Source organism: Marmota monax, unplaced genomic scaffold (genome assembly GCF_021218885.2).
Source record: "Marmota monax isolate L192 unplaced genomic scaffold, Marmota_monax_Labrador192_F-V1.1 WCK01_AAM20220418_F8-fsc00048, whole genome shotgun sequence".
NCBI classification, from domain to species: domain Eukaryota; kingdom Metazoa; phylum Chordata; class Mammalia; order Rodentia; family Sciuridae; genus Marmota; species Marmota monax.
Window position 1 is genome coordinate 1903481 of NW_026694895.1, and position 14300 is coordinate 1917780.

A 14300-nucleotide genomic window follows, 5' to 3' on the forward strand; every position below is an offset into this window, starting at 1 on the left:
GGCCCAAGGGAATAGTTATAAGATATAAAACCTCTCTAGTTTAACATTCAAACCCAAATAAGGCCATAGAGAACAAAGGTCCCTATCATTCTAGAGGAGTCCAGTAGTTTCCATTAAATGAATTCACAGACTTAATCTACTCCCTAGTAGATAAATCACATCATGAAATCCAGAACTACTAATCAGAATACTATGCAGTATTTAGAAGAGCATATTAGCAAGAGACTTATGCTCATGTTGAGGCTCTAAAACTAGCTATACAAAGAAAACAATGTCTCTGGGCCTCAGTTTCTTTAACCATTGTGGGACTTGCAAAATATACACCATAAGGTTGCTATAAGGAACAAAGGAATAATATAGGCAATATGTTTGTTTAGCAGAGTGTCTTGCATAAAACACACTGAATAATAGCACAGTCTTAACAATAAAACATACAAATGCAAATATTAAAACATGTGTAGAAACTGCATGTAATCAAATGACTGAATGGTGCCTGAAGCCGTGTTTCTTTCTCACATCTCATTAGTATAGATGAGAATTGCAGATTTCACTGAGATTCCTGGTGAAAATATACAAATGTGTCATCTTAAGACATGGACGTAAGTCAGCTAAGTGACACTTTTTATCAAGATAAAGTGGAATTCCTCAAATATGAGGCCATCCGTGAACTAGAATAAGGAAAAAAAGGCTAAAAGAATCACTGTCAATTAATTTTTTTTTTAAAAAGCATAGAACCACTGTCAATTATAGTTTTTAAAGCATAGGCTTATATATAGTGAAGATGTGATAGGAGGTACACACAGGGAAACAAGTGACACCTGTGACAGAGCTGTTACCTCTGCTTTCACCCTGGATATTTGCTACCTGGAAGACTCTGACTCTCAAGATGTCCTAGGCTGCCAGGAAAAACATCTGATATGTAATTTTTAAGTAATAATTTTAACCTCTTTATCAAATATCAGAATTAACAATAATTCTTTGTTAGTTTCACCCATTCCCTGACTACCAAAAGATATGTTAATTGAAGGGCAGTCTATGAACTAACCAGGTAATCCAAGTCTTCTCTCTATCTATGGACAGATTCAAAATCCTTCAGTCCCCGTCAGAGCCTGAGGCTCACTCCTCCAGTGGAGATGCCCACCACACATGGGCACAGTGGCCTCCAGGACCCCACTGCATCCAGGATATCCAGCTTCTCAGCTGTGTAAGCAGTTAGGTTGCATATCCTTACTGCACTTGAACTTTAAGATTTTGGAATTAATCTTATATTTTCTTGATTAATTAATATTAACTGAGTTAATATTAATTTATATTTTCTCTAACAATATAAACTTACTGATCTTAAGACCCAGATAGAAACCTACTTTAAACAACAATTATACACAGCTTAATATACAATAAAGTAGAATTATTGTCAATAATAAATGCACTGAATCAGATACAACTGTACCCAAATGTTGAAGCTCCTCCTAAACTTTCAAAGTAAATATAAAGTATCAATATAAAATTGCAAAGTGGTTTGAATATTTAAATATGCATGTTAAACAAGGCATAACTACTTCTCAAATAAGAGAGAGAGAGAGAAAGTAAGTATAAACATTAGCCATGCATGCAGGGCATGATGCACACACCTGTCATCCCAGCTACTGGGGAGGCTGAGGAAAGTGGATGGCAAGTTCAAGTTCAGCCTGGTTAACATAATGAAACCCCATATCAAAAAACATTAGCCATGTAGATTTCAATATATTTATATTATTATTGCAAATATCTAAAGAGGCTCTATTCAAAGTGAAATTATATCCATTATTTTAGAGTAGAAGCAACTAAGTTATATAGTATGGATTAATTGATTAAAGTAAGAGAGCAACCTGAACCATGTTTCAAAGCTGTTTGTTTTCTTTGTAAATATGAGAAAACACACACACACACACACACACATACACACACAAAAAATCCTTCAGGGAGAAAGGATTTACAGATGTCAATGAGTTGCATTCATACTAAAATGGTGCCTGCATGTCCTTCAATAAAGCCAGCATTATAAAATTGCTAATATAAATGCATGGACTATTTTTCCAAAATGTTAAACCATCTGCTTTAATATAGAAAAAATTTTTTAAACTGTTACCAATATCAAAATCCCAGAAGCATCTATAACTGACTTTTTAAATTTAAAACTATCATGAGTAGCATGTCAGCGAGATAATAAAGCGTTGTGGTTTAAAAAAAAAAGGATCCTTATCCTGAAGCAGCTCTAAGTGAGAATAGATCTTGGACTATTGCAATAATCATGTTGTGATATAGTAGCACTATGACCCATGAGAAGAGAGGGGTGTTTTGGGTTTTTTTGGTTGTTGTTCTTGTTTTTTTCTTTTTTTGGTACTTGGGATTAAGCCCAGGGGCACTTTACCACTGAGCTACATTTCCAGCACCACCACCCTGCTTTCTATTTTGAGACAGGTTCTCTCTATGTTGCATAGGGCCTCACCAAAAGTTAGCCAGGCAAGGGCTGCTGTGCCTGGCAGGGGTGGTTTCTGAAGTGTGAATATTTTGCTAAGATGAAGAGTTACTATAGAGGACACCCCTGAATATGACTGAACTGAAACAAGACATGTGGATTTGAAGGGTAAATGGTGAGCCTAGTAACTGAGACTGGAAATACAGAAGGATAATGTTGGGGAATTTTTGAAATTATCCTTGAAAAATAATAGACATTATACAAAATCATTGGACGAAAAGCTTTGACAACCAAGTTAAATACCCAGGTAAGAACTAGAAAGATGTAAACTTTGGCTTCGCTGTACTTTCCACACAGTAACAGATCCTCTGATTTGAATATGGTTTGTTCTCCAAAGGTTCATGCTGGAAGCTTGGTCCCCACTGTAACAGTATTGGAAGGTGGTGGGAACTCTAAGAGGTGGGCCCAATAGAAGATGGCTGCATTATGACCACCCTTGGCCCAGTGGAAGATGGCAGCATTATGACCACACTTATGAAAGAATTTAATGTCAGTATCATAGAGTGGATTAGGCTACCAATCCAGGAGAGCTCCCAAGAGAAAGTTGTCATAAAAGAGCAAGACTGGATCCTCCCTATTTTCTTGCTTCCTCTCCTATTCTCCCTTTTTCTGTCCCTTCTCCTGCTTTGTCATCTGTACTCTACTATGAGATTCTATCTATCTTGTGGTGACATAGTCAGGAGACAGTCACCAAAGGCCAAACAGATGAGGTGGCCCCATCTTGGACTTTATGCTTCCAAAACTGTGAGCTAAATAAATCTTTTTTTTTTTTCTTAATGAAAGCATCTAGTCTTGTTGAGGGCCACAGACAAGTCAAGATGGCGCCTGGCACTTTGAGTCAAGCCGTGTATTCAGTAATGTATATATACCTCTACTGTCCTACAATAAAGTGGTTCCCGCTGTTTCAACCTTCACAAGTTGCCTGTCACCCCCCGGTTACTTTGCCCAGCCAGACTGAGGCATAGTCTCAGCTATTTTGTTATAGCAACATAAAATAAACTAAAATACAAACTTATTAGAACATGTACTTGTACCTATTCATTTCTTTGCTTAAATATTTCCTATGGATATCCTATTTCTAAAATCAGACTTCCCAAGCTATAGAACTAAACAGTGAATCAAATACTGCTGGACTGTTCTGGAAATGTATGCTCATTTAAACTAGAGTGGGGCACTCCCTTCTTGCTATTAGAATGTTTCAGAAATGAACTGCATGAGTTTTTAGTGAATGCAGAAAGCAGAGAAGAAAAGGCAATTATTTTTTATTATGTGACAATTTGGTCCTCATAAATCTTATAGAAGAAGTAGGCAGCAAGTTGGGTTATAATAGGCCAGGGGTGAAGAAGAGTCAGTCTGGAGACAAGGTAATTCCAGTGAGAGCTGGAAAGCTTTCAGAGCTATCAAAGAGAGGTCAAACTTAAAGAAACACATACCTTCAACATCACAACTCAGGTAGTTACGCACTTCATTCAAAATGAAGTTGATATCTTCTTCTGAAGGTATAGGGTGCTGTGTGATATCAGTTGGCGTATCAGTAGTGCCAGCAATAGTCATCTTTTGCCAGGGTAAGAAGAAAATAACTCGCCCATCACTGGTGGCTGGGTCAAGAAGTCCCATGCTCTCTGGGCTAAAGTAAAAAGAAATTAGCAGAAGCTTTTTATTACTCTGTCTTCTATAAAAACGATTTCACTTACTAATGTTCAAATAAGCCAACAAGACACGAACTATTACTTGTACTGCCCTACTCCAGAAATTCCTAGAAGGAAAAAATAATAATATGAGTAACAAAAAAGTACCAAGCAAATGTAATAACCCTCTTCTGCAGCAGAACAGCGCTCCCCACCTCAACAATGCAAGGTTAATTAACTTCCAATTGTTTTGGTTTTTATACTCCATGGATCATTCACATCAGATAATGTCAGTGGGATAAATGCCTATAATTTCTTTTATTATGGTCAATTAAGAATAGCTCTTCAACCTTTTTTCGAGTCTGTGAAAAGTATTTTACTGGGACATTTGACATTTGGCACATCTTTCAGTAGAAGGTCTCAGAAGAACATAAGAAAGTGAAGAATCTAAGTTTCTAGAAACTAAAATGTAATCATCAAGTTCTTCACTCCTTTGTGCCTAGATGAACTCATGCCACTTCACCAAATATATATTTCAAGGTTACAGAAATCTCAAGAAGTGCTCACAGAAGAGCTCAGCTTTCTTCTAATAACTAACAATGTCCTAGGATAGGTCAAAGGGAGAGGAACACCTTAGCAATGAAAATCTTTTAAATAGAAAACACTGTTATGCTATTAAATCAGGGTGCAGGCCTGCCTCTTCAGACAGATTGTAGAAAATCTTCCCAAATATTAAAGAAAAATTTTTCTCTAAAATATTCTGAATTATCTAAAAACCAAATTATAGAACACATTTGAAAGAATGGGCAACTGTAAATAAATATTAACAAAACCCATTGAATTTATCACTACAAACTGTTGTTTTAATGCACTCATTAGCCATTCAAAGAAATATGGAAAAGTTGTTAAGGTTTTAAAGCATCATATTCAAACAGAACACTTGTTCAATTCAGATACCTGGTTCAATTTGACCAAATTCTTATATAAAACCAGTGTTAAAGTATTTTATTTAACATTTTTAGCTTATAGTAATGCATTTTTTTAAAAAAAGAAACAATTTTACTTGATTTGAACCAATAGCAAGAAATCCCTCACATGCACAAATTTAAAAGGGAATACAGTCAATTCTTTATTTTTATCATTTTTTTAAAAATTGTTTTAAAAGATTGATTCAAATGTCTAATAATGAGATGCTAACAACTGTTTAAAAACAAATAAAAAACATTTTTAGTACATAAATGAAATTGCCAGGTGCACTGTCACATACTCAGGAGGCTGAGACAGGAGAAACACAAGTTCAAGGCCAGCCTCAGCAACTTAGCAAGTTCCTGTCCCAAAATAAAAAAGGCTAGGGATATAGCTCAGTGTTAGAGTGCCTCTGGGGGGGGGGGGGGAGAAAGAAAGAATGAAAGAAAAAAAATATCTACAGTCAGCATAACTAAATGTATCTCCTTTATTTAAATAACTACAAAGAATACTAATCTTTCAGGCAAGGAACCCTCAAGCCCATAAAAACCTGTCATATCTCCTCTGTGTTTGCATCACTACCAAGAGCTTATCCTAAGAGGCACAGTAGAGAATGGACACAGAACTGTGGAACCAACCCAGATGCCCTTCAATAGATGGATTTAAAAAAATGTGGAATTTATACACAATGGAATATTACTCAGCACTAAAAAATAACAAAATCATGGCATTTGGAGGGAAATGGATGGCATTAAAGCAGATTATGTTGAATGAAGCTAGCCAATCCCTAAGGAGCAAATGCCGAATGTCTTCTTTGATAAAAGGGGGTTGACTCAAAACAGAGCAAGGAGGAAGAGCATGAGAAGATTACCATTAAATAGGGTTGAGAGATGCATGGGAATGGGAGAGAGAGAAAAGGAATTGCACGGAAGATGGAAGGAAACCCTCATTGTTATGCAAAATTACATATAAGATGATGTGAGGGGGAAAAAAGAGAGAGAGAGAAAAGTGTCATAGTAGAGTGGGTAGAGAGAGGTGATGGGAGGGGAGGGGAGGGGGGATAGGAAGGGTAGCAGAATACAATAGACACTAGTATGGCTGTATGGGTAAACGTGGCTGTAAAACCAATGTGATACTGCAATCTGTACACGTGGAAAAATAAGAATTCATACGCCATTTGAATCAAATATATGATGTCAAGATCACTGTAATGTTTTGAGCATCTAATAAAAAAAAAGAAAGAAAATTTAAGAGTGAGACGAAAAAAAAAAGAGAGAGAGAGAATGGAACAGATCTTCCACTTTGGAAATCCAAACAGCACCAAAGAAGTGTGCCAATCATTTAGAACTTCAGCAAAGATTCTCACCTTCACTCAGTGTTACTTGGAGGAAACTACTTTCACTTAAATATATAAAAAAACTTTGAATATTGAGTATTTTTGAACTCTAAATATGACTATACCCTTTTTTCTTTGTATTTGTTATAAAACTCTAAAAATCTTAAACATAGTTAATCACAAGTATTATAGGTACCTATTTTGATCATGAGTGAGATATCCTTAAGTAAATAAATTACTTTGAGATTGGTAATTAACACATTCAGAGATCAAGCAATTAATTTTGTAATTTGCAATTAATTTTGTAAATAATTGAAGAAAAATAATAAATTTCATACTCCAACATTTGAGAAATAAATTATATGCTGATATAATTTAGGTGCAACCATCTAATGGACCAAAAACATAGATACCTAAAATAATGAACCAGAAAAACTTATATAATTCTAATATTCAACAACCTAGATAAGAAATGCAGTTAGCAAAGCACAGCTACTGAATCCTTTAAAAATTTCAGTGCAATAAAAGCAGTTTAAAGGGTGAAGGTGATGGTTACCAACACACACGTAACTGGAACCTGTAGAGAATCAACTGCTTAAGTGAAGACATATGTGTCAAACATAAAATTAATAAGCACAGAGGGAAGACAAAACTATTAATGAATGGTATAAAAATTTAAGAATCCACTTGGAAATATCTTTCATTAGTTTTAAATTACCTAATTCATATTCTCCCTTAGGGAAGAAAAGTTTGTTTTCCTATGAAGGATTAATTCTGCAAGGTCACACTAAAGTTCGATAACGGTATCAACTATAGTAATGGTACATACAATGCAGTGTGGCACAGGTCTCGTTTCAATTTGAATGATTCATTTGACATCAGAGGGAAAAGCTAGCAAATTTATGTGTGTGTCGAGGATTAAAGGTAATGAACATTTTTCTCTTGCAGACCATTGCTTTCCTGAAGTACCTTTAGTTAAACTGAAATCAATTTATTGTTAACTACTTAGCAATCAGTGTTAGAGCTAACGGTATGTACACAATATGCAAAAAAAAAAATTGATCTGTTGTCAGCAGGAAAAAGATTCAGTAGGAAGAAGGGGGAGATTATTTTCATGTATTTTAGTAATTTGGTATATTATTGCTGCTTTGGGAAGAGCACCTAGCCACAATTCTGATGAAAATTACAGATTTATTCTTTATATAACTTAAAGAGTGCTTTTAAGAAACTGATCTCTGTATTATGGATTTTTCTGAAATTGAAACAATTCCTCCTTCCTCCCCCTGCCAAAAAAAAGAAAAAAAGAAAAGAAAGAAAGCTATTACCATAAGGCAATATAATTCTACATGTAAAACATTAGTTAAGGTTAAAACAAATTTACAAATGACACAAAGATGCTTCGGAAAATGGCCTGACAAGATACACAGCACAGCCTTCCTTTTTTTTTTTTTTTTTTTTTTTTTTTTTTTTTAAAATATTTATTTATTTATTTATTTTAGTTCTCGGCAGACACAACATCTTTGTTTGTATGTGGTGCTGAGGATCGAACCCGGGCCGCACGCATGCCAGGCGAGTGTGCTACCGCTTGAGCCACATCCCCAGCCCCTTCATTCTTGATTTACCATCCTATATTTGATAAATCAGTGGCTACTAAACTCTGAAATGCCAAACTAATCAGGCTGCAACTGCCACACTGGGTCTTAAGTTCTCCTCAGCCTGGTGCAGGGCAGCCCTAGAAGGTTCATACCAGCTCTGGTTCATCCCTGCAGACCTGGTCAGAACCTCAAGTCACAACTGTTGAGAGTGACTGACTGATGAGGTCAGAGACTCATTTCAGTCTGAGATCTTCTGACCCCACCCAAGAGAATGATTTGATGGGGAGAGGCAAATCAATCCTGAGGTAGGCCAGAGCTGTCCTTGCCTCAAGGTCATCAATTAAAAAAAAAAAAAGGAATAAACCCTTACTCCAGGCCACAGTCCACAGCTAAGAGACTCATCTGCAACAGAGCCAGAATGGGAGCCAGGCTGTGGACCACTCCTCAGCAACACCATATACAGTGGCTGTAGTTCACAGTGCTACCAATAAAAATACTATTTTTTCTCAAGAAAAATCATTTACTGCATTTTGGACCAAAACAGACTTAGCTGTGATCTAACACTTTAATGATCTATGGAGAGGGGTTCTAAGGCTAATGCTAAACTTTTAGGATTAAACGGTCTTTTTGTTTTGAAAATATTATATCCAGGTAATATATATGTACATATTTCTTATTTAAAAACTTATCTATTTTGTTATAAAATATACAAGACACACTATAGAACAATATCTATCATGTGACCACTCTACTGCAAATTTTGTAACAGGACAAACATGTGTAAGTAAAAGCATACACTTTTATGGAAAGAACTTAAAGAAGATTACTGACTTTCAGAAAACTGAATGAAGCCAGGAAAAGGTTTTCACTGTCTCTCTCTTTTCAGAATGATAGAAATCTCTGATTAATCACTTATGTTCATTTTACTTATTTATTTTTGTCTATAGGGATTATCTGGGAATTAAGATGAAGAATTGTATTTTGTTCCCATATTAAAAAAGACCTTTATAACTGTTGCATTAGTCAGTGCTCCATCACTATTAAAGATACCTGAGATAATCAACTTATAAAGAGAAAAGTTTATTTAGGCTTACAGTTCTGGAGGTTCCAGTTCATTAGCAGCAGACACTGTGGCTGGGACAAGGCAGCACATCATGGGATAAGCAAGTGGCAGAGTACAATCACTCACGTCATGGCCAGGGTTCAAAGAGAGTGAGAGAAATTGGCCAGAATCCCTCAAACCCCTTCAAATTCATGGCCCTCCAAAGACCTAAAGACTTTTCATTAGGCCACGGCCACCTCTTAAACTTTCCACCACCTCCCGTTAGTGCCACACTGGACCAAGCTTTTAAGACATGAGTCTTTGGGGAACATTCCTGATCCAAAATGTAACAAATGTTATATTAACATTTTAATATAAAAAAGCAATTATCTCAACTTGGGCAAGTGGATACAAAAAAAAGTTAGGATTCATTCAAAAATTAGTTATTGCAGAACTAAAGATGTAGCTCAGTGGTAGAATATTTGCTCAGCATGTGTAAGGGCCTTGATTAAATCACCAGCATGGTATGGGGGGGGGGAAACTATGGGCATTATTATAAACTAGAAACTACCAAGATTTGAGGAAATAGAGTCAACAAAACAGATAAAAATTAATCAAAGATCATTGTCCAAAAAAATCTTAGCTGGGTGTGTTGGCGGACACCTGTAATCCCAGCGACTCAGGAGGCTGAAGGTAGGAGCATAGGGAGTTCAAAGCCAGCTGCAGCAAAAGCAAGGCACTAAGCAACTCAGTGAGACCCTGTATCTAAATAAAAAATAGAGCTGGGGATATGGCTCAGTGATTGAGTACCCCTCAGTGCAATCCCTGGTACCCGCATCTTCCTGTAAAAAAACCCTGAAATCTTTTTAAAAAGCTGGATGTGGTGGTGCATGCCTGTATTCCCAGCAGCTTGGGAGGATCACAAATTCAAAACCAGCCTCAGCAACTTAGGAAAGCCATAAGCGACTTAGTAAGACCTTGTCTCAAAAAATAAAACAGGGTATGAATGTGGCTTGCTGCTTAAGCACCTCTTTCAATCCCTGGTACCAGGAAAAGAAATCATTATCAGACTTAATAGAAGTTAGATACTATATGGAATAAGGAATCAGAAGCAGAAAGGAATACCTTACCCAAGGTCACACAATTAGTAGAAGAGAAGGTGAACAAACTAGGAAGTTCTATGCCAAGGCCTGACCTTGGCTTAACTCTTGTCCTGTCTCCTTGCCTATGTACTCTGAAATAACTGATTGCTTTCCTATCTTAATGGTGCATTTACAAAAGAAAATGGTTTGTCCCAAAGAATGCAGTAATTATGTGACAGAATTAACCTAAGGCCTTTGGGGAATAATAGGTAATAAAATGTCCTCTGACATCATAGGACAATACTGAAGAAAACATAAGACAAAATATGCATAAGAATATGTTGAATTTAGTAAATCTAAACAAATACAAGAATTTTGATAATTACACACCTGTATTCACTGTTCTCACAGATGTTAAAAACTCTCATAAACTATCAGGCCATGAATATTTTTAATCCAACACAAAAATGACTGTATATAATTGCATCTGAAACTATTTTAAAACTCAATTAGGTACCGATGCATACATTTTTATTATCAAAATTAGAGCTACATTGGTGTTTCCAGCTTTGAAAACGCATAGGAAACTTTGGAAGTTGGGAGATAAGTTCTCTTGAATACACTTTGAGTAAAAGTGTATTTGGTATGGCTGGGCAGGATGGTGCATGCCTGTAATCCCAGTGACTTGGAAGGCTGAGGCAGGAAGATTTCGATTTCAAAGCCACCTCATTCAACAAAGGTGAGGCACTAAGCAACTCAGTGAGACCTTGTCTCTAAATAAAATAAAAAATAGAGCTATGGATGTGGCTCAGTGGTCAAGTGCCTCTGCACCCCATCGCAAAAAAAAAAAAAAAAAAAGTGTATTTGGTGTCTCTTATACTGTCTTCAGAAAGATTTGATTACTGGAGAGCCAATAATGAATAAGGTAGCATCATCTATAACATAACAGGACAGCATTTCTAGGAGAATACCAAGTATCTAATTTTTGCACATCTATTTTATTTCATATTAAAAGCCTTGGGCTGTAGGTTGTGGCTCAGTGGTAGAACCCTTGCCTAGCATGTGTGAGGCAGTGGGTTCAATTCTCAGCACCGCATGTAAATAAATAAATAAAATAAAGAACCATCAACAATTAATAAAAATATTCTTTTTTAAAAAAAAGAGCCTTATGAAGGCAAGGCATGATGGCATATACCTGTAATCCCATCGACTTAAGAGGCCTAGGCAGGAGGATTACAAGTTTAAGGCCACTCTCAGCAAGTTAGCAAGGCCCTAAATTACTTAGTGAGACCCTGTCTCAAAATTAAAAATTAAAAAAGTGGGGCCCTGTAGATGTAGCTCAGAGGTAAAGTGCCACTGGGTTCAATCCCCAGTTTACAAAAAAAAAAAAAAAAAAAGCTTATGTTTCTTTATGAAAAATTAGAACAATGTGGAAGGAAATAACCCTCACATGTAATCACATTACAGATAAACACCATTAATATTTAACATATTTTCCAGTCTTTTTCTATCTGTAGAAAACATGTAGAAATATAGATCCTATTACATATGTCATCTCTAGTCTTGCAACTTAAACTAACATTGTATTATTAGCATTTTCCTAGGACAATATGAATTCAAATTTAAACTAACATTGTATTATTAGCATTTTCCTAGGACAACTGAAGTTATTTATAATTTTAATTCTTATTGACTACATAATATTCCCTTGTCTAGATAGGCCATAATCTATTTTCTCCCAAGGTGAGGAAATAAAGTGGTTTCTAATCTTTTTTAAGAACAAATTATGATATAATATCTTTGCATATAATTCATTATTTCATGTAGAATTACTATTTGCCTACTAGATTTAACACATATGGAATTAACAACAGCATATAAATTCTGTACTCTTGGCACAGTCATATGACTTTTTCCACAGATGTCTTAAAATATACATTAGGAGTAATCATTATTAATAATTTGACAAGAAATACATACATATTTCTTCTAAATTTTCAAAAACACATAAAAGTTGGAGTTTTTATGGTTTCCTGTGTACCCACCACCCCACTTAAATGAGATTCAATTAATAGCGATACTTCATCTCTACCCCTACTCCCTTCTCCATCCCTACTTATCTTTGCTAATTTGATATTCTGAAAATTACATCTGAGTTTTAAAAACATATTTATAAAGTTATAAACTGAAGAATACCTAAGAGGCTAATATTTCCAACTTGCTCATAAGGATAAATATTTGACAAAATTAATTTCTTAATGATTTAATTAAAACATCCTTTATGGAAGTTTGACGGGATTAAATTTTAATATCTTATTAAGAATAGAATTTAAAATACCAACATTTAATCTGTAAAAGTGACTATAATGAACAAAATACACTATAAAAAAAAATAGATCCCCATTAGACTTTACAAATGAAAACTGCCATAAGTGGCTAAGATTTTCCCCAGCCTGGTTTATATTTTGTGTTAGAAGAGTTCCATCATTTTCTCCTCATTTAGAACAGCAAGTTAGGCCATCTATTATTAAGAAGAGTGTACCAGAAGAAATTAAATGCATAGGGAATCGCTTGTGCCCTTTCCCAGGTGAGGAACAACAAGATGGAGTACAGTTACCTGTAGTAACCAGGCATCACAATATGGACACCAGCACTTGGCTGGCAGATAGCCGCAGCGTTCTTATCATCCATTTTGCGCACAGAGTCTGTGAAAGGTCCCGTAGCATTGATAACACATTTGGCTCTCACATCAAATTCCTGCCCTGTGAAAGAAAGCAGCATCAATCACATACCCTATTTGTTTCTCTGTTCACTGATGCTGTGGATTATTAATTCATCTATTAACTTAACCTATGGCGAAGTATATTGCATACCACACTAAGTGACATGAGCAGCCAGAGTTATTGAAGAGCCAAACAAAAGGCTCACTCCTGAGTAAATTTACCAAAAACAAGTCCAAATTAAAGAGAAAGCATGCCATTTTTTCATTGTGGTGCTCAGTCTATTTATAAAATGCTCAAGATCAAGGTGCCACACATGAAGAAAGTGGAATGAGAATAAATAAGTCACTTTCTCCTAAAAACTCAAATGTGTAAACAGCTGCGCCATGAGACAACACACTTCCCAGTGTTAATTTTGTTCAAGAAATAATGTAATTTTGCAGCTGCCTGTATGGCCATAGGACCAGGACAAGAAAGAATCTAACAAAAGTTAAAGGTGATTGATTTTAATGACATGTAAATGCACTGCCTGTGTCACCTAAGTGATACTTTGAAACTTGGTACATTTATTTAATTTTATTAATTATATGTTTTTGTAAAGAAAATGGAATGCATTCATATCTGTGAGAATTTTGTGGGCATTTATTATTATCCTTATTATTATTATTATTTAACACAAAGGGGAAAATTGCCAATTCCTACAAGGGAAAAATTTTCACGTAAAACCAGTCATTATTGACAATAAGGAATATAATTAATACGACTCTGAAGCCTGGGTTAAATGGAAGAAAAGTGACAGAAAAATTATAATTCAGTCATTATACAAGCAAGGCAAGATTCTAAGAAATACCTCCTGCTCCGAGACATGGCATACCTGTGAGGACATCCTTGCACCGTGCGCCACTCACATGCTCCTTGCCCGTCTGGGGGTCTGTCTTCTTGAGCAAGTTCACTACCTCCATGTAATTGGCTGTGGCAGCCCCATACCTGGCAGCAGTGAGAGCAATGGCAAGGTTCATCCGTGCATCATTGTGTTGTCCTGCAGCAGGAAAAAGCATCAGGGGAGGGACAGGAGTCACCTCGAGCCACAGACTGGTGGTACAGAAGTGTGTCACAACAGATATGTCACATCTGTCCCTGTCACCCAGAATATACATGATGGTTGGGCAGCTCTACAGGGCACGATTTGAAAATACATGGTCATTCTCAGTCAGGTCTTCACCTGCCACTTCAGTAAATACATTTTGTGCCACAAACATGGTGAAAAATATCCCCTTCCTACAGAGCTGACATCAATTATCTGAAAGTTAAGAAATAACTAATTATTCTCTCCATGTGGGAACAGATGTATATGTCAGAATTTTCCTAATACAGAAAAACCATAAGCATGAAAGTGAAGCAATTCAAAACTTT

At 35.9% G+C, this 14300-nt stretch overlaps 1 protein-coding gene across 8 annotated transcripts in view; it reads right to left on the reverse strand.

The window, feature by feature from the left end:
* Positions 1–14300, reverse strand: part of Gpd2 (glycerol-3-phosphate dehydrogenase 2) — a 195388-nt gene that overhangs the window by 92555 nt on the left and 88533 nt on the right. For all 8 annotated transcript variants that reach the window (XM_058573514.1, XM_046426900.2, XM_058573513.1 and 5 more), the window contains 3 exons: positions 13762–13926; positions 12785–12929; positions 3952–4145 (listed from right to left, as the gene is read on the reverse strand). In XM_058573514.1, the coding sequence (XP_058429497.1) occupies positions 3952–4145; positions 12785–12929; positions 13762–13926 (504 nt within the window). The remainder of the gene's footprint in view (positions 1–3951; positions 4146–12784; positions 12930–13761; positions 13927–14300) is intronic.